General features: G+C 35.2%; 2 protein-coding genes across 9 annotated transcripts in view; one reads left to right on the top strand and one right to left on the bottom strand.

Annotated features, from left to right (window-relative positions):
- LOC109716541 (uncharacterized protein At1g51745-like) lies at positions 719-4,237 on the bottom strand. Its single transcript, XM_020242050.1, has 2 exons — positions 2,611-4,237; positions 719-1,844 (listed from the first exon to the last, which is right to left on the bottom strand). Exons 1-2 carry the CDS (start codon positions 3,332-3,334, stop codon positions 814-816), a joined length of 1,755 nt encoding a protein of 584 aa, XP_020097639.1. The 5' UTR covers positions 3,335-4,237; the 3' UTR covers positions 719-813.
- The window catches only part of LOC109716832 (serine/threonine-protein kinase ATM), a 51,611-nt gene continuing 40,092 nt past the window's right edge, over positions 8,943-20,461 (top strand). For 2 of the 8 annotated variants that reach the window (XR_002218061.1, XM_020242429.1), the window contains exons 1-15: positions 8,943-9,192; positions 9,281-9,389; positions 9,487-9,630; positions 10,499-10,660; positions 10,741-10,936; positions 11,147-11,303; positions 11,402-11,541; positions 11,628-11,715; positions 11,807-11,910; positions 13,811-13,909; positions 15,075-15,131; positions 15,373-15,454; positions 16,998-17,081; positions 18,428-18,469; positions 18,620-18,690. Coding sequence is in view for 3 of the 8 variants with exons in the window: in XM_020242429.1 (XP_020098018.1) it covers positions 9,124-9,192; positions 9,281-9,389; positions 9,487-9,630; positions 10,499-10,660; positions 10,741-10,936; positions 11,147-11,303; positions 11,402-11,541; positions 11,628-11,715; positions 11,807-11,910; positions 13,811-13,909; positions 15,075-15,131; positions 15,373-15,454; positions 16,998-17,081; positions 18,428-18,469; positions 18,620-18,690 (1,604 nt within the window). In the remaining 5 variants the exon portion in view is untranslated. Of the gene's footprint in view, positions 9,193-9,280; positions 9,390-9,486; positions 9,631-10,498; positions 10,661-10,740; positions 10,937-11,146; positions 11,304-11,401; positions 11,542-11,619; positions 11,716-11,806; positions 11,911-13,810; positions 13,910-15,074; positions 15,132-15,372; positions 15,455-16,997; positions 17,082-18,427; positions 18,470-18,619; positions 18,691-20,461 lie in introns of those variants that run through there. The other 6 variants (XR_002218059.1, XM_020242426.1, XM_020242427.1 and 3 more) reach the window with 5 other exon arrangements.

Genomic DNA, 20,461 nt, shown 5'->3' with positions numbered 1-20,461 from the left:
AAAGAAAACAGAAAGAACCATCAATAGTTATGTTGAATTAGTGGGAAATTTTTTAAAAAAAATGTCATCAAACTGAAAAATTTATTAACCTGCTAATATTTGGGATCGAGTCAGCATATCTAATAGATTCATTCAATTCAATCTTCTTGAAATGCCTACCTACAATGATAATAACAATAACATGGCCCTAAACCCTGAAACTCAAACAATAATAATAACAGCAACAACAAAGATCAGGTTATTCATAGGTCAACAATGCATATTGATACATGGTGCTTGACGTGACAGTAACAAAAGAAAAACTGGTAACATTTCACGTCACATTGTTCGAAAACATTTCGAAGATATTCCACTGAATGAACCAAAGCAACAACCGAAGCAACAATAAAAATCTTACCACATACGGGGCCATCATTATGCGTAGGTTTCTGATTTTTGTGATTCCAATTGTTGAGGAAGCTTCGACGACAATGATTGCCCTGTACCTTCGTAGCCCTCGAGGGAAAGAGCAAACCCAAAGGATATCTAGGTGACATGTTACGGACGAGTTTGTATGTAGTCTAGATTGGTTATTGTCAGATTTATGAAGCATCACAGATTCAACTTCTAACTTCTATATCATACATATCTTTAAGAAACCAGCATTGCTAGCTACAATTTCCTTGGACAATTCCAACTAAGAGCAAATTAAAATATAGGCAATTTCCTACTCCACTGATGAATTGAAAACTCATGCAAGAGCTATAAACAGGACGGCTATCGAATTACACTAGGGGAGAAAAAAATTACAGAGTTATTTTTACATGACCACTGTTAGCTGGCATTTCCCGATCGAACAGCACAACGCAATGCTTCATCAATCCTACTAAAAACAACTCTTAGCGGAACACAAGCAAAAGCAGGTCCGCCTATCTTTTCCAAAACCGGCCTTCTATCATCCTCATCGTCTCTGCTATCAAGAGTGATCGATGACAGCCTCCGCATTTTCCTCGGAGAAATGCCCGATTTCCTATTTGGCAAAGATACCTTTTTCAAAGAGTATTTTGCTGCAGTTACTTTTGCCTGCAACTTTCCTATCTTCTCGCTCCTCAGTAACAGAGGATGGCAAAATCCTTTTTCCAGAACCTCAATGGAGACAGGATGACCAACAATAGCTTTACCATTCAGTTTACTCATGAGGGAAACAAGAGGTACCTGTGATCCCTGATAACTAGCTTGCACATTCAGCTCAACATCGTAGAAAGTAGAGTCCTCTAAAGAAAAGCTTTTTGCTGGCTTCGAAAGCTGGTATTTTGTGCACGGTAGATAATGAACTTTACCAAACGGCAATAATTCTTGGGTCGTTAAAGTGGAAACGGGCAGATCTGAGGATAATGATACTCCCTTCTTCCTCGAGCATGAAAGCAAGTTGGAGAGCTTGTTTACAACTTCGGCTGACTCATCTTCTTCTAGTTCATTAACAAAACTCTGCTCGAGAACGCTGACAGAAGCATCACCAACTTCTGAAAGGTACTTAGATTTTATCAAAAGGCTACAGTTATCAAAAGATCCATCAACAGTCGTATCGAGCAGACCTACAGATGACCTGTCGGGCACTTTGTCATTCAGGGAAGAATCAAATCGATCGGCTGTGTAACGCAAGCTTTCTGATTCAGCATCTTTGCTTGATGCTTGATACCTCAAAAGCCTTTGTCCGACAGAGTCCTTATGTAGGATCCTTTTATCCTTTCTTTTCTTATAATAATTAAGCTGAGTTGCAGAGACAATACAGCCGCTCTCACCCAGTCCTTCATTATACTGTGAATTTACCCCGTCATGGTTGCAACAACTGTATAGCTTTTCAGCTGCAAAAACTAATGCTTTTTAGACTTTCAATATAACTTGTCAATGACGAGATATAAATAGGCGAGGCTTGCTTTTAAGTACAATTAATGACACCAGAAATAGAAAACTATATGGGCGAAAGTATAAATTATACCTTTCGAATATAAAATCATATCAGTTCTCACAATCTTTAATTGTAAAATAAACAAGCATCAGTTGATGCAATATAATTAACGGCAGGATCACCTAAAATTCAAGATTTTCCGTTAGACCATTTCCATATGCTCTTGTCAAAAATTCTATTATCTGATAATTAGTCATACAATCTTACCACCGAGTAGTGAGAAACTAACATTTTACTCTATAATAAATGGTACTATATAGCACAATTGCAATTGTATTCCTTCAATATAATGGCAAAGGTAAAAGGTTAGCGTATAGAACAAAATACACAGCACAACATCATGGAATTTACTGCAAAATCGTGTACCAATCAACTCAATTTAAATAGTTGTATTAACCAAATCATGGTATATGAGGGACTTAAGTATTTAGGGCCAAGGGTTTGCTGTCTAAGGAAACACTAGAAATTCAGATCATAAAAACACTCTTTAGAGCTATGGAGAGGGTAAAGTTGTGTAAATGTAGGAGCCTTAGAACTACCCACTCGATGACTAAATAATGTTTGATGTTGCTAAAGGAAGTAGCAAACATGAAGTTAAGCAGCTTGAACTTGAAATAGAAGATGAAAGTGATTAAAATATGTGAGAGAATATTGAAGTTTACCATCCGCAAAGATGTCTCCCATAACAAGGGGAACATTGAATAAATGATCAGAGCTGTCAGTGTCAATAAATTCTGATATGGTTGAAAGTTCAGAGTCCTTAGTTTCAGGGTGCAAATGTGTACTGTTGACAGAGATATTACGACTTTTCCCACAAGCATCAAATATAACCTCCTCGCTCGAAGTGCCCGAGCAGTCGGGGCTGTCATCCATGTCTGCCGAAAAGACCGCCTTGTTCAATTTTGTATTTTGTTCACTTGGACCAACCCACAGGCAATAGGATGGGATTATAGCCCTGGTACCGTTACACAGCTTAGCTAGAGGGCGGCGACGATACTTCCTTCGCAAATTCTTACAAGTTTGGGCCGAACCAGACTGTCGTCTTTTCAGAGATGAACAAGACTTTTTGCTGCGACTAGAACAAGATAAACCATTATTGGCGTCCACTTTGCCACGTGAAGTACTATCAAGAAGGGATATCTCCCGAGAACCTTCGGTGCTGATGCATATACTACTCTTTTGTTTAGATGCCATCCCAAGCCCTATTTCTCTTAGGTCTCGCATCCGCCTATTTCCCTCATTTGTTTCATCCTCAGAATCATTTGGCGTCTTCCATCTCTTTTTTGACATAATCTGCATGTCACTATCGATGACACTTCTTGCCTGTTCGAATGTAACCATTAATTGAGATAACTCCCGATCCGGCCTTGTACTGAGCCTGGTCATGTTTTTCGCTTGTGTAGTCAAAGTTTTGTACAACGTTCCAAAATGCGGTGTGCGGCCTTCATGCGGTTACCCACTGCATAGTGCATAACTACAAATGCAGTATGGAGGCGCATATGCGGTCCAGCTATTAAAATACAAAATATATATATATATATATATATGTAAGTAATTCCTAACAAAGCTAAATAATTAAAATAACAATTCAAAATTCACAAACTGAAATAATTTGTTTCCAAGTAACGGACCTTATATGCACAAAATGTATTACAAAATCATAAAACATGCCAAACAAAATAATATCTTCGAGCAATAGAATCGGATCTAGAATCCGCCATGGGACGAAGCACTTGCCATTTCTAATTTTTAATGCAGTGGAACATTAAAAAAAAACATTAAATGATAAAATGAAATAAAAATTTACATTTAAATTTTCTCAATTAATACATGATACATCTCATCGAATATTTATCAGCTGCTCAACATTTCAAAATTTTGATTTTACTACCCAACCATTCAATTCGTTTGATTTGAGTCAGTCAACAGCACTTTAACTTCAAAATTTTGAATGCGTTGTTTATTTTTACAAGTTTAGTTTGTATACTCCATGCGATTCTCGCAACTGTAAATTCATTAAAGTAAGTAACCAGCAATTCATTAAAGTAAGTAACCAGCTTAAATTTTGAAGTCAAAGTTCCCTTAACAGGCTCAAAATGGCCTATATATAGTTTAAATGGTGGGTGCACAAAATCAAATTGTTCATGGTGGGTGAATGAAGCAAATTAGTTTGCTCACATTGCTGTGGGCTCTTACATTCTTGTAGAAAAATTAACATTCCTTTGCATTTTAAAGAAAAAGCCATGGACTCTTTGAAGCTACACAAGCAGAGAGAGAGAGAGAGAGAGAGAGAGAGAGAGAGAGAGAGACTCAGAGAGCCCTTCGACGAGCGAAGCGGAGCGAATTTATAGTGTTTTATTTTTTTAGGTAAATTACACTTGTGGTCCTTGAACTATGAGAATCACTACACTTTGAATCCTCAAATTTTTAATTTATTATGCTAAATATATATAATTTTACAATATAAAAATAATATAGTTATTATTGTATTATCAATCATAATACTTTTATAGCGCTGTTATATTAATAAGTTATTAATGCTTAGACAATTAAATTAATTTGTTGAACTTGATTAAGACAATTCAAAATATTTGTATCGAAAATTATAATAAATTAAAATTTGATANTATATATATATATATATATATATATATAATTTTATAAAATTTATAATTATAAAACTCACTCTGACCCGCCACGCAAGCACCACGTCAACGGCTGGCTAGCATAAGTTGAACACGGTGAATGATTTATCGTATTTAAGTTAAAATGCACTGCGGGACTGTTTGAGTTTTTTTACACTGCGGGTTGGCTACTGTTCAACCCGTCAAAATACAATGAATAGTTCATCGTGTTTAACTTAAACCTTCACAATCGCTGATATGATGCTTATATGGCCCTTGTATGGCGGGGATAGGGCCAGTTTTATAATTATAAATTGGACTTTTTTTGCAAATAGCACCCTGACAAATTTTATTTGCAAAAATAGCTCCGTCCAAAAATTATTTGCAAAAATGGCCCTGCCCCTATCACGCCAGTGCCACGTGGGCAGGGCGGGCCCAGATGTTTAAGTTGAACACGGTGAGCCATTCACCGTGTTCAATACAAGATTTTTGTATTGGACACGGTGAATGGTTCACCGTGTCCAAAACAAATACTCCAACAATGACTAAGTTAGAGGTATTTGTATTAGACACGGCGAACCATTCACTGTGTCCAATACAAATAATTTTCCAATACAAATATTTCATTCTTAGCTATTTTGGATTGGACACGGTGAATCATTCACCGTGTCCAAATACAAAAATTTTGTGTTGAACACGGTGAATGGTTCACCGTGTTCAACTTAACCATCTGGCCCAGCCCCGCCCGCGTGGCGCTTGCGTGGCGGGGTCAGGGTCATTTTTGCAAATAAATTTTTGACAGGGCCAATTTAAAAAAAAAAATTTGTAAGGGGACTATTTGCAAAAAAAGCCCTTACAAATTTCGTCGGACAATTTGTGAAAAAAAAAATGAAGAGAGGCTAAATGCTAAAAAACTAAATATTTAATATTTTATACTTCAACACTTCCGGCTGATGTATTTAACCTTACACTTTCAGGATTACATTACTATTTCATTCATATTTTTTAAATTTATATCAAAAATAACTATAAAAATAATAAAAATGCATTAACAATTTATTTTTCTTATAAAATAAATAATAATAGTTTAGTCATTTTGTCTCTTCATTAAGGTCGTAACTATTTGAAAATATTTTAAAAATAAAAAAATATATATAGATTTTTGAAAATCATGAGAAAAAAATAAAAAAATGAGTATTTACATAAGATTTTCTATATTTTAGCCTATTTTTCTTACTTCTATAGTTCTATTAGGTTCTGATTTGATGCATAGTTGTAAAATTCTATGAAATTTATATTATGTGATTTTGATCTAAGTGAAATAAAGAATCATCTAATTTTAAAAATTTCACGACTTTATTTTTAAACTGTTTGTATGCATGCCATACAATTTCACAAGATTTCTAACAATTAAATTTTAAAATTTAAAAGGTAAATTCAAATTCAAAGTTAAATCTTAATTTTAAAATTTTAAAAGTAAATTTAAAATTTTGGAATCTATATTTAAAATTTAATTTTAGAGGTACCTTTGGTTGCTATGCTTCATTAAAGACAAAAGAGATTGCTAGATTGTGAACCTTTTATTGATTTTCTTTTGCTAATGGTTGTGAATTGACTGTCCCTGGAGCAAGTGGCAAAGGGCTTGGTGATTAGTACCCGAGACCCAAGTTCGAATCCTAGTTGATTCATATTTTCAGCTATGTTTATTTCTAAATAAAATAAATGAAGCGGGTAGCGTGCTACCTATCTCTCTCTCTCAAAAAAAGAAGATTTTCTTTTGGCTGATTCGATGATAAATATTGCATGTGGCTAATATTTTCTAATAATAGCTAGTTGTGATCATTCTTAGAGTGTTAGGAAAAGCATTTTATAAATTATTTGTAATATCATAGTTTATTTATATTTTGAATATTTTTTTCTCTTCTTTCATTTCCTTTTATATTCTTTTATAGGGCTTTTTTTGCAAATAGCCCTCTTACAATTTTTTTAAAAAAAATTGGCCCTGTTAAAAATTTATTTGCAAAAATGGCCCTGGCCCCGCCACGCAAGCGCCACGCGGGCTGGGCTGGGCCAGATGGTTAAGTTGAACACGGTGAACCATTCACCGTGTTCAATACAAAGTTTTTGTATTGGACACGGTGAATGATTCACCGTGTCCAATACAAAATAGCAAGACTGAAATATTTGTATTGGACACGGTGAACCATTCACCGTGTCCAATACAAAAATCTTGTATTGAACACGGTGAATGATTCACCGTGTTCAACTTAAACATCTGGGCCCGCCCTGCCCGCGTGGCGTTGACGTGACGTTGGCGTGGTAGGGGCAGGGCCATTTTTGCAAATAATTTTTGGACGGGACTATTTTTGCAAATAAAATTTGTCAGGAGGCTATTTGCAAAAAAAGTCCTCATTTATATTGTTCATCTCCTGTTTTGTAAATACTCAGAACATCAAAATTTTGAAAATACCGGTCTTAATATTTAATTCATCCTAGCGGCTTCTTGTTTTTTATACTGTCTAATCTATTACTTATTTTCTAACCATGTGTATAGTGGAAGTGCCTTCAATTTTGTCTTATTATTATTTTTTTCTTTTTTTTTTAAGAAATAGGTAGCACGCTATCCGCTTCATTTATTTCATTTAGAAATAAACTTAGCTGGAAATATGAATCAACTAGGATTCGAACTTGGGACATCGGATACCAACCACCAACCTCTTTGCCACTTACTTTAGGCATAGTCGGTGTCTTCTTATTTTCTTGTTAGCTTTTTGGTCGGGGTTAGGTTTCTGTCTCAAGTTAATATGTTCCACTGTACAAACGCTGCTATGTACAGTATTTTTTTTTTTTAAATTCGGGGGGAAAATTAATTCTCTCTCTCTCTGGTTGAAACATGTCTATCGTTCTCAATGCCTTTGAAAAATTTGGGTCTCTTTAATTGACTAGGGGTTTTGCGAATATTCATCGTTAAAAGAAAAAAGAAAAGAAAAAAGAATGCAGTGAGATGATTTTGATAGATTAGTAGAAAATTAGATATGCCTAAAGTTAGATTATTTTATATAGTACTAAAATGAACAAGCCTTAAGGCGCAAAAATAAATAGTATCAAAAACTTTGAAATTGATAGATTATTTATAAACATACTTTGAAGTTAAAAAATAAATAATATTGAAAATGTCAAAATTCTCTTAACATATTTAGGCTCCGCTGTGGAAAAAGGAAAGAAAGAAAGAAAGAAAGGAGAGTGTGCAAGCATTATAAGCTGCATTAAGAAAAAAAAACCTTTAAACTTTTAAATTTAAATTCTAGCTCATAATTGTCGTATTCGTTTAAAATATTTCGCATAGCGGGTGTGCATGTAATATAGGATAATTTATGCATTTATAATTTTTATACGATATTTGCAATTTTTTTTGAGGGGACTAAATGTAAGAAAGTCTCCATAAAAGTTTAAAAATAAAAATAATAGGCCTATCTTTTTAAATGTTAAAATATTTCATACATTCTTCCGAATTTTTAATGCAGTGCAAAAATATTATTTTGTTAACTTTTCATTACTCATTTTATAATATTAGTTTTTTTTCCATAGCAAAAAATTACACTATAAAAAAATTTATGCTAGATCTATAACCCATCTTGAATTATTATCCTATAATATTCATAATAATTTAATATCTATCTTTTCTTCATTTATCTTGTTACTTTTGGATAAAGAGTTTTAGCATTATTGTATGAAAAGTTTTTATAGATAAACGACGTTATGTTAATATAAAATTTTTTTTTAGACAATAAAAATTGAAAGAATATATAGATTATTTTAAAACTTAAAAGAGATTCACTTATTTATATTCTTTAAAGGATATAATAATATTAATATTTATCCAAATAAAAGATAAATTACACTTTAATCCTCGAACTTTTAATTCCCGAGAAAGTGGACATTTTGGTTCTCAAATTTAATTTATTATAATTTTCGACTCAAAATATTTTGAATTGCCTCAATCAAGTTCAACAAATTAATTTAGTTGTCTAAGCATTAAAAACTTATATTAATATAAAAGCGCTATAAAAGTATATGATTAATGATACGATAATAACTATATTATTTTGATATTGTAAAATTATATATATTTAGCCAACTAACACCGGGTCGGCAAAATTAATTATAATAATTTAAAAGATTCGGACTAGAAATTATAATAAATTAAAAATTTGAGGATTCAAGTGTAGTGATTCTCATAGTTCAAGGACCAAAAGTGTAATTTACCTAAAAAAAAAAAACACTATAAATTCGTTCCGCTTCGCTCGTCGAAAGGCTCTCTGAGTCTCTCTCTCTCTCTCTCTCTCTCTCTCTCTCTCTTCTTCGCCTTCTTTTTGAAGCCATTACCCCCGCAATCTCCTCTTCTCTCCTCTCTCTACCCTACAAAAAACCCTAAACCCTACTGCTCTCGCCCTCGCCCTCGCCCTCACCCTCACCCTCACCCTCGCTCTCTCTCCTCCTCAATGCTGTGACCATCGCACGCGGCGTGCACCGCTGCTCCGATCGGGGGCCATGGCGACCTCCCGCGACGTCCGCGAGGTCATCGCCAAGCTCTCCTCCGACAAGGCCAAGTCCCGCGAGGTAACAATCCATCCTTCCCCCTCCTCCGCCCATTCCCGCAAAACCCCAGCCCACTCATCCGATTTGGGATCGTTTGAGTTGATCTCAGGAAGGGGTGAGGCTGCTGAGCACCTGGCTCGAAGGCGAGAGGTCGATCGGGTTCTGCAGGCTCCTCGGCCGCAACACTGCGAAGGTCAAGCGCGGAGATATTCCCGGCGGTGAGATGTTCCTACCTTCGCTACGGAAGTGTCGGTTGTTACTTGCTGGAATTTTGAAATTGTGATTGGATTTTTTCTGACTTTGATTCTTTTGCAGCTGAGACGTGGCCTTTTATGATTACTTTGCTCACAAAGTGTGTGGCATTGGAGATCTCCGCGAGCAAGAAGCGTCCGCCGAAGATTATGCTTGCAAAGGCTCTTCGGGCTGCAGTACAGTGTGCGGAAGATTCGAAGCTTTCAGGTCCGCTGAATCATGTCACTTGGCATGTATAGCCCTTGCTATTGGTGTTGATCAGCACTTTGGATTGCAGTATAGCTAATAGCCAATAGCTATTCTGTAATTGGGATGAAAATGAATACAAACACAGAGAAGTAAAGCTATATATATATAATGTGGATCAGCTAATCACGAATGCTAACAAGAAAAAAACTAGTTATCACCCATTTCAGTTAGAGAGTTAGTACTTAGCAACCGTAGTTGGAACAGGAAAACAAGAGGGGCACGATTATTAGTATAATAAATTGATAAGCTTAATAAAGTGTTAGTACTAAAATAGAAAAATTGATACTTTAGAAAAAGATAAGTAACTCTGTTAAGAAAGACAGATGAAATGAAGGACGGTGCAGCGGATGTATGTATTCACTGGCTGTAGGGACTAAATTCTCCTCAAATTTAGGTCAATCAGGGTTGGGCACATGCCCACCTTGGCCCACTGCTCCCTCTGCTCCTGCATGCCACATGCTGAAGCTTCTGTGTTTGCAGACTAGATACTGCCAAACAGAGAAAAATAAGTTCACTATGATGTAGTTGAAACTGGAAGCAAATCAAGCAACAGTTCCTATTGCTGATTGCGAGATGAGTTATAACTGTAGTTGTCATGGGTCCAGCCCTACGTGTCTGGCTGACCTGGTATGCTGGAGCTAACGATGCGTAATGATGAAGAATTTGTATGTATACTAAATATACCAAGGCTATTTTGTTTATCCCTCAGGTCCAAGATATTTGGGAAACATGCTTATTGGTTATGCATTGACAACTTCTTGTAGTGCCTGTCATTTGTGCGACCACTCGTGTCGAATCTTTTGATAGAAGATCATTTATCTTGCAGGAAAGCCCCTACTTCTGCTTTCTGTTGGTAAATTGCTCTTCAATCACATTTGGGATGTTATAAAAGATGTTCCTAGTTTCCACTCGGAATACGCTAGCATTCTTCGGCATCTATTAACAATTAAAGAATACCGATATGAGATGAGGAATCGGATTTATTGCAGTAAGTGCTTCTTTGACATCTACCCTCTTCTTGTGAAATAATGTCTATATATTATGGTAATTCGCTCTTACTGGGTGCAGGTCTTGTCATTCTTTACATGAACAAGGTTGTAACAGGCCTAGATTCAAAGAGTAATAGTCAAACCAACACTAAGGAGGAGGTCTTCCGTTATGTCCTAACCCTTCACGTTCTGTTGGAGAACCCGCCTGGTGATTTTCCTGCTAACTTAAGGGAGGATGTTGTTAAGGGCTTTAGTGAAATTTTTGCACATGTTAGGTAAGTAATTTTGATTGGTCTAATAATTTTCGACTTGATCTGATTGTGCTAGTTAATTAATAAAATTAATTTTTCTGCTGAAATCTTTACATCGGAAGAACTATTCAATTTGATTTCTAAATCTTATGCCAATTCTCTAGTTTTCTTGTCATATATCATGATTGGGAAAGAGCTTATGCTTACGTAATTGTTTTTAATTGTATATCCTAGGGACGAGGGGAAGGTTTCGCGCAAGCTTATGGAATGCATTAATACATACTTGTTGAAAGATGGGCCAAATCTTGGATGCCAAGCTATGGAAATCCATTCTGCAGTACAGGAATTTATGTTCCATTGTTGGCTAACTACTCACGATCGTGGAATGAAGGTTCCTGAGTGTATATTATATTGGTTTTAGTTGTCATTTCTTTATTTCTTTTAATTTGTAATGACAATATAATATATATATATATATTTCTTTGGCAGAATCTATTTATTATTTATACAAGAGTCCTGCTGAAGCTCAATAGGGGTACTTCAGAAGGAAGCCGACTTGTAGAACAACTTCTTGACATCATTATCAAGGAATTAGACCAAAGCATTAGTAGCGGAGCTGCTTTTCTCTGGTAACTCTAACTCTTGGCTTTTGTATTAGTTAATTATCCTGAATTTTAAGATCTTTCGTAACTTGATTAATATTCAAGCAATCTAGGGCTGAGATACCTAGAGATGAGAAGGCTGGATCATTGGGAAGTATCCAAGAAGGATTCATGGAACTTGCTGCTGCAGTTTTATATCAGGTTTTGACTTTCCATATTGGTCATCATAAGTTGCACTTTTATATCTATATATTATTTTTGGTATTCTTTTACTGATCTATAGGTTATTCAGGCTTGCAAAAACACCGTAAAGACATCGTACAAAGAGAAGCGATTGAAGATGGTACATACTGCTGCTGTAATCAAGGATGGTATCAGCAAAGATTCTTGGGTGTGGTGAGAACTAGTTTATTTATTCTTTAGCAATTTTGGCCTTTGTTGTTGTTTAGCATTTAGAAGATCAGTTTCTAGCCTTATCTACAATTTCCTTGGAGATTGAAATGCTTTTGATTAAGTCCATTGTTCAACTGATGTGCGAATTGAAGAATAACTCTTTTAGTTATGCACGCCTTTAAATTTTGGACTAGATTAAATTGTAATCTCACTTGGATTGCTCACCTTGAATATTTCAATTTGAATTATGTGCAACTTCAGAAATTAGAATTTAAAATCACAAATAATTTTCTGTTTGAAGCTAGAAGGTAATAACTTTGAAGCCTATTTTGTGTTTAATAATAAAATCATTTTGATGTAGAGTTCAATTAGAAATTGCTTTGATGTTTAATCAATTTTTTGGTGTGAACTAAAAATGGTGGTTTGTCCATATAGTTGATGGCAGGCCAAACAATTAATTTGCGTCCATTCTGGCTCAGATCGGTTGATTTAACCTTCATGGATTTTCAATCAAAATGACATGGAAATCCTGCCTGAACAGTTTCAACCTTGATTGACATTTAAATTCTCAGATATTCTTCAATTGGCTTCTTTTTTGGTGCCAAAAATAGTCGGAATCAGTTATCACGTGCTTCTATATCTGGTGAGAACATCTGATGAATGCAACATAACATTAGGAGATTAATCTCTTTATCTCTTTCTTTGTTAGTTGGATATTAGATTGGGAGATCAATCTCTTTAGTTTCCTTTTTCGTTAGTTGGATATTAGATTCTGTATATACGGTAGCTTAATACTTGTCCTGCATTATCTATCCCTGCTTATCAAGTAACCTATTTAACTGAGGCCCTAAGTGATTCAATTTGAAACACCTATCAAATTTAGTGTCGCTTTAAAAGAAAACCAAAAACCAGCCAAACAAGTGAATTAAAGAAGGAAGATTTCTGCAGAAATTAAGATATTCCAAAATTCATCAGTTTTTGCAACTTTACCTGAAGTACAGTCATTTCAAGCATTGACTATCTTTCCTCCTTTCTCCAATTTTTTTTTTTTTCCCCTGTTGCTACCATATGTTCTTTTTTTTTTCTTTAGTTACTGAACTGCACTTCTGGAACCTGTGACTGCTCCTATTCAGCAGCCCCTTGCCTTCTATTGACTTAATGTGTATCTTTCTATTCCTGAGCGGTTGAGGCTATTTGGCAAATGCTTAGAACACTTCCTCCTTTTTCCCGGTTTGCTGAACGTTCTCTCTGCTTTTAAAATAGAGATACTTTTCAACAAGCAGGGTAAAATGCATCTGATTCTTTAACTTATATTTGGGTTTAAAATTAAAAGACTAGTTAATTGGCTATAAATTTATTAATATAAATCTGGAATTTCATGACTGAAATTGTTTAGCTCTTGAGTTTTGATTGATGAATTATTATGTATCAAGATATTCAGTTTGTGCTCTAAATAGATCAAGTTTTTATATGTGTGCTTGGCTGCTTGGTCTAGTCAACACAACACTAGGAAATAATTTGGCTGCAGTTGGAAGATATCATAAAAATGAGGAGGAAGAAAATGGATAATCTAGGTGGAACCCAGTAAAGGGATTAAAAAATTAGTTGTTTTGTTGAAAAGGCTTGTGCTCTGGAGTGGTAACCAAGTTCGTTCTCAATAGCTGTATTATTAATGCCGTGATTGAATTTGTAGATTATTTACAAGATCATCCAAAGCTATAAACCCCCATTCATATCTATTCTAGAGGAGAGGGTTTGCAAATCTTTCCCTTTCTGGCAAATTTCTTCTATAATGTCTTCATGTTTCTTGCCATATTGTTAGCTCTTGTTTTAATTCGCAATATACAGCTACCGATTGATTTATCCATATTAATGTGGCATTTGCCCGCATTATCTGCTGCAGGTGTAGTGTTGTTTCTTTTCTTATTCATAACTATGGATGCCGTATAGACAAGGCTTCGGTGGTCAGTTGGTTTGAAGCCACTTGCAACAGTTTAAAGAGGTACTCAGCTTTTGATGAATTTATCGAAATAAATGTTGACTTATTGTTAATGTGGTCTTTTATTGCATGTATTCTGGCGCTAAACTTTATGTTTGTCCTTGAAAAGTTGGGTCGATTTAACACTTTGGCTTCATTTTATATGGCGTTTGCCTTTCGTGTTCACTTGCTCAGGAGACGCAAGCTTACAACATCAAAGAGCTCAAAAGCTTATAAAGTTAATATTTCATATATTTTGATATATCCATATGTGTCGATGTGTGCGCGCATGAGCGCATGCACACATGCTGCATGCTGAGCATGCGTGCATGCAACATTTTTTCTCAATTTTATTGCGTTTTTCCAACGTGGCAGTGGAAAAATGAAGATTTTGCAGTAATCTACAGTAAAATTAGGATTTCAGCTGCACATTTTCTCTATCTGCAGTAAATAGAAATGAATATAAGAAGTATAGAGAGAGAGTTTGCTGCTGTCTATGACTAGCAGAAATTCTTTACGGTCATATACCAGAGAGCTATTTGGTGATGTCATACACAATTTTCTTTTATTTGAAACTTATTTGAGGTCACATGAAGCAAGGAAATATCTAGTTGGGTGACTCTCTCGCCATGTTTCCTATTTTCTAAACCTATGTGAAATCTCCTGTATAACTTTCATACGGTGAAGGGGAATTCCCAAGTGAATCAACTAATGAGAATGCTAGTGATTCAGTTCTGGACCCTAATGTGATCTTAACTAAAAGATGACCTAACGACATCCAAATTACACTTAAATTAGATCAAATGTGGGCCCAAATGGATTAATTGATTTAATTTCAATCAATTTAATTAATTATATCCAATTACTTGACTGTCTTATTGGTTCAACCTAAATTTACATATCATGATTTGTTCATCATCTCTCTATTTCCCAAAAAATTCCTTACCAAAAATAAGTTGTTTTGAAACTGTTGGAACTTGGACGTGCATAGGCCAATTGTTGTTAAACTGTAAAATGTTGGAAAACACAGCAGAGCTTCAAGTTGTTCTTTGTGCCGATAAAAAAGTGTGTTGAATCTCTATTTTAGCGGTGTATTATTTTTCGGGATGTTCATCCATGAACAGCATGTTAATGAATTTGTCTTTTATAAAGTATGGTTTCTTGATTGCCTTTTGTTTCTTCTATTCAGGATTTTGAATAATACAAATGCTGTGCAATTCCAAGATGCTCTTGTGTGGCTTTTGCGGTAAGTTTAATATGTACTAGAGCATTGCAGTTTGAATAATAGTTTTATGGTCTGGTTCTGTATTATCTCCTTATAGATTAGCCTTGTGCACTCATATTTGTTGATATGAACCTTAATGTTGCTGACTATGCTGTAAGGTTCCTCTACAGTTCACACATGTTATTAGTGTGATCTGTTGATGTCAACTGCGTGGTTCGCTCCATTCACTATCATCTTAAACAATCTTTGTTTATTTTTGAAGGGCATTGCAAGAATTTTCTTCTGTGCTTCTAGCTCACAATTCAAAGGAGCTGTCAAGATGTTTATCATTGACATTCAGCGAGGTACTTGCTTTCATTATGTAACGCTAGTATAAAAAAGTGAATGTTCTTTGGGATGCTCTTTTTAACGTGCCTATACACAGTTACTTTTATCTTTTCACTTGTATTTCGTGCTAGAAGCATGACACAGTTGATACTCTAAACATATTTTCCTACGTTTTGCTCAATTGGATGTCGTCATCTTTCTCCATTGTCTGGGCTTTTCCAATATGTAGGTGACATTCCCAAGTTCCATGAGTCAAGTTTGCCATTTTTAGGCAGATGTTTACCCACTAATTGAGTTTACTTGTTTTCAGAGGTCTGACCTTTTGGTGTCAGGCAAATGTAGAATCTTCTAGTAGTTATTAACCCTAATTCAATGTGCTGTGAAAAGGCTTGGATTTTCTAACTGTGGTAGTCTCGTTAATACTTCTTTCTGGAATCGTAGCATAGAAGGGTTGTAAGAGACATAGAGAATTAATTGGTTTGAACTTGAATATTCGAATGAATCTATATGTTTGTAAATCTTTTTACCATCATCATCATCATCATCATCATCATCTTCTCTTGCTCAATTACATTTGATACCGATCAGACAAAAATACGTTGCTTACAATGTTGCCAGGGACATTTATGGTGTAGGAATCACCTATGTATATCTGTTTAAGCTATATTCTTCTTAAATTGTCGTATAGTGCTATTTTTTTTTTTATTAATAATCCTGTTAGTCATTTAGCACTCATGCTGTTTTAGGTCCTCTTCTTCACGTTATCTGAGATAGATGTGGTGTATGAATTGTAGCTACTTGTTGATCATTTGGTGTCAGCTTGGTGGATCCAATTGTTTGATCGTTTACTGTAGATGCTTAGACAATACAGCTGTTGCTTATAAATTAATTCACACTGATGTCTTATGAATGATAGTTCTCTGAAGCAGTATACTTTTCATTACTAGTTCTTGCAGGACCTTTTTACTTGCTGATTTCTCTATTCTAGTCTGCTGGATCATGCTCACTCTCTTTATATTTTTCATAAGTGAAATCCTCTATTAAAGAAATTTGCCTTGAATTTCTCTATTATTTCTTTGCGTACTTTCCTATTCGAGCTGCTGTGTCTGTTCCTCATTTGATTTTCTTTTTTCTTCAAATGATTATAGGTGGGTCTTCTGACTACTGACCTCCTGTGCTTATTGCCTTATTTATGATCCTAATGTCAGCGTCCTCTGTAGTCTTCAATGCTGTTAATATTTGTTTGTCTAATGGATACAACAGCGCAACACAGAAATTCAGTACATATTTAAAATAAAACTATTACTGGAGATTCTCAAAAAGAAAAATCTTCTGGGGGATGACTGGTTAACCAGTTAAGAGAAACTAGCAATAACTAATGAATATGTGCATTTCAGAGATTGGACTTACATATCTCATTAAAATTACAAAATATCCGTTAATCTTACAGCATGTTGCATATTCTTTTACTGTTACATTTTGTAATTCAGTTGACATTTAATACTGGCAATATCTACAATTTAGTTTAGATGCAATTTGTATGATGCTATTTAATTACAGATCTCCCTGCTTAGAAATTTTTGGCAAGATATTTGGAGTTCCTTGATGCATGGACTTCTGATTCTCAGCTCTGTGAATTCAGTTGTGAGTCTCATGGCCTCCTTTTGTTCACTTTCTGCTGAATATGTGCTTATTGCATTGCTTGCTTTGTGTATTTGCCTGTCTTGCTTATAGAATTGCTGATCAACGATTCTGCACAATTTTTTTTGTTCCTTCGGTTGCTTATTAATTTAATGCCATAGGTCTTGGCTAAGTTGGACTAAAGAAATGTTCTAGCAGTATAATGTCTCTAGTTGGGAGAGAGAGAGTTTTCAGGGAGACTAGAATTCTGCTTGTATTGGTTCGGAACCTTAGCATTCTTGATCATGTTAGTGCTGCAGCATCCTTCAAAATTCAAACATGCGTTTTGTAACTAGACTAAGTTGCTTGGTGTAAACCTTACTGGTGGTAATATTAACAAAACAAGTTTTATTACCGATAGAATGTGGTCATTGAAATTGTCAAGTCTGTTATGCGGACATTGACCAAGTTCAACATGCCTACTTTGGAAATAAGAAAACCTGCTTTTCTATCACTAGTCTATTATGATTTGTCGGACGAAATCGTGCATGCCTCTATGTATGATGCAAATCAAGGATTGCCACCGACACAGGCCCTGTTTTATCTGTACCTTGGCACATACCCCCTTTTATATGTTGGCGCAGTTGGCATTGGTGGCACAAGCTTATTGGTGCAGGCGGCACGGGCTGCACATGTTGACCATTCTGGATAGTGTCGACCAGGACGGAAATCTTTGATGCAAATGTTTGGAGAAAGGAAATGAAGGATACTATTTAATCAAAATTATATGATAATTATGGTGAAGCTATCCTATACGAATCAGGAAGATCATTGTACTTTCCCTCTGCTATGTCCAATATACCTGGCCTCTCTTTCTTTTTCTTTCACCTAAGAAGATTAAGAATGATGGAGCCACTATCAAATTTTGGGATGGCAACAAAGTGGATGCAGTGTGGGGAGAAACTGAACTAATCTGTAAAAGCCTCCCGTCTGTGGCTCTATGAGGACAAAATAATTGAAGCTAAGCACCAAAAGAGAAAGAAAAAAGAGAAAAAACTGTGCATTTGTTTTGATTGTATCCTGCTTTTACTAATAACAGACTTTATTGATATACTTCATTGATGTAGCAGATCCACTTGATAAATCACAAGATTTTGGTTTGCTGTTGCTTTTAGCAGTTATGAAATAGTGTTAATGAAGTTATTGATACTTTTGATAGAATTGCTGTCTTCTGTTATACTTGGCATTGAGTTCTCTCTGCTAAACTGTTAACATGGAAACATGATTTTTAATTTTTTTTTTTAATTTTTTGTCCTGTGTTATATCGGCTTGTTTTCTATTTTGACACGGTGTAAAATGCACATATGCAGGTCGATCTGGCTTTGATCCTATTGGGTAATATGATTTTACGGGTGAACACCTTATCCTTAATTGATTTTTAATTGTGCTTTTCATTTCTAGATCATTTTAACCAATTGTAATCTGAATGGGGTATTCTTATGCTATGTCCAATTAGTATTACTGACAGTTTGAATTTGGATAATGCTATCCTACACTCTCAGGACCAAATAGGTGCAGCTTTCGTGCCCCAAGAAGTATGGGATCTGCGAATTTTTAAGCATATGCCATCATCGTATGCCCTCTTCTCTTTCCATGAACTTATTCCTTAACATAAATATCTTGTTGCTTGCTTTATTGTAAATTTCAGTAATCATTCCCTAACAAAGTCAATTTTTTTGGTGTTGTCGACTATACTTTAGACTGGTTAAGCCCACAACTCTCTCTTTTTCCGAGTATTGTAGCTATTTAATTGTAAAAATATGTGCAATATAGAACCACTGACAATTAACTTTGCAATCTACCATCTGCTGCACTGCTTTATATGGCCTGTTTGGTCCTGCCTGAGCAAAGCCGCACCGCACAATGATTGGAACAAGACCGGGAGTGAAGGTTACCGAAAACTGCCAATTCGATTGGGTGCATGCAGATAAATGCCGTGAAATGTGCCCTCCAGACTGTTTGTGGTGATGGCCGTGTGCTGCGCCTTGTGCATAGCGAATGGCCAAACTATCACTAGTATGTGTTAGAGCACATATCTGTCGTTCATGTTTGGAATTTATAGTTTTTCCATATTCCAACTGAAGTTGTCTCTTGGACCTAATCATGTGGAGAACTTAAACTTTGGCATGCTCCTATCTGTACCCAAGGTCTTCATTGGCTCAAGATAAGACCTATTAGGATTTTCAGGTCCAGGTGTCAATCTGGTAGATGTATGCCCAACCAAATGTGGACACCTTTCTTATCGCCGGCTTGATACAGCCACCAATTATAAGTTTTTTCATTGGCTTTTCTTGTAAGGCTCCTTGCTAATTTCTGTATGTTGGACTTTTGGTATTTGCCTATTTGGTAATACTTTTAAAGTCTTTTATGGTGTAATGAACTTGTTTCTATTCTTTAGTGTACTAATCTTCTTTTCTTCTGTTCCTCATTATTGTGCGATCTGTCCCTATTGACTTCAATTGTTTGAAAAAGATCCTTGCACCTTCTTTATCTTTGCAATGAATTAAAATATTATGACATGATCATATGAACTATGAAGAGGTTTTGAGTTTTCATTTGGTTTTGTGCTTAATATATCTTAAAATTTTGTTATTATATTACTCAATAGTTAGTGGGAGAATATAATCTAGTCTTGATTCTTTACCAACAAATACCATTGTAAAGTCTTATCATGATTCTCAAGACTTATCTTTGAACTTTTTCATACTATAGCTGTTGCATTTGAAATTACTGATGACTTTTTAGGTAATTCTGAAAATGTCAATTGCAGTGAAAAAATGTTACAATATGAATTCTTATTATGGAGATTCCGTGCCTCTTTATAGTGTCATTTACATTGATATTCAAAATATATGACCTTAATATAGGATAGTTGATGACCTAAAAGTGTTCGATTTGCTTGATGTTGCGGGTTGCAGCGCATTTGTTGGCTAAGATGATATTTAGCTTGCACATAACTTGGACTAGGACTGGTTGGCTTAAGCTGGAGTTCATTTCTTTTTCGATTTTTTATTTTATTTTATCTTTTAAATTTTTGCTAAACGCTCTCAACAGCTTCATAAGTGGAACTAGAAGCAATGGCTGGAAAAAAGAGCTTATGAACTTTCTTTCCAAAAAAAACATTTTATCTTCCCATTCTAATGGAAGCTCTAGATTATTTTGTTGTCCCCAAATTTTGTTTCTTGACTCTTGATTAGGTAAGATGTTCAGAAGCAAGGCCAAACAAGCATTAAACACATATTTCCGGAAGTACATTTTAATATTTTATCTTCCCCTTCTAATTAGAAGCTCTAGATTATTTTGTAGTCCCCAAATTTTGCGTTGTGACTCTCGAGTTGGTAAGA

This window comes from Ananas comosus, linkage group 10 (assembly GCF_001540865.1).
Source record: "Ananas comosus cultivar F153 linkage group 10, ASM154086v1, whole genome shotgun sequence".
Lineage (NCBI taxonomy): Eukaryota > Viridiplantae > Streptophyta > Magnoliopsida > Poales > Bromeliaceae > Ananas > Ananas comosus.
This window is presented reverse-complemented; position numbering and strand designations above follow the sequence as displayed.

Bases quoted from the DNA above. Each gene is read 5' to 3' on its own strand.
- LOC109716541 (XM_020242050.1), bottom strand. From the start codon at position 3,334: ATGACCAGGCTCAGTACAAGGCCGGATCGGGAGTTATCTCAATTAATG. The intron at 1,845-2,610 runs GTAAACTTCAAT...TAGTTTTTGCAG, and splicing joins GGGAGACATCTTTGCGGATG to CTGAAAAGCTATACAGTTGT.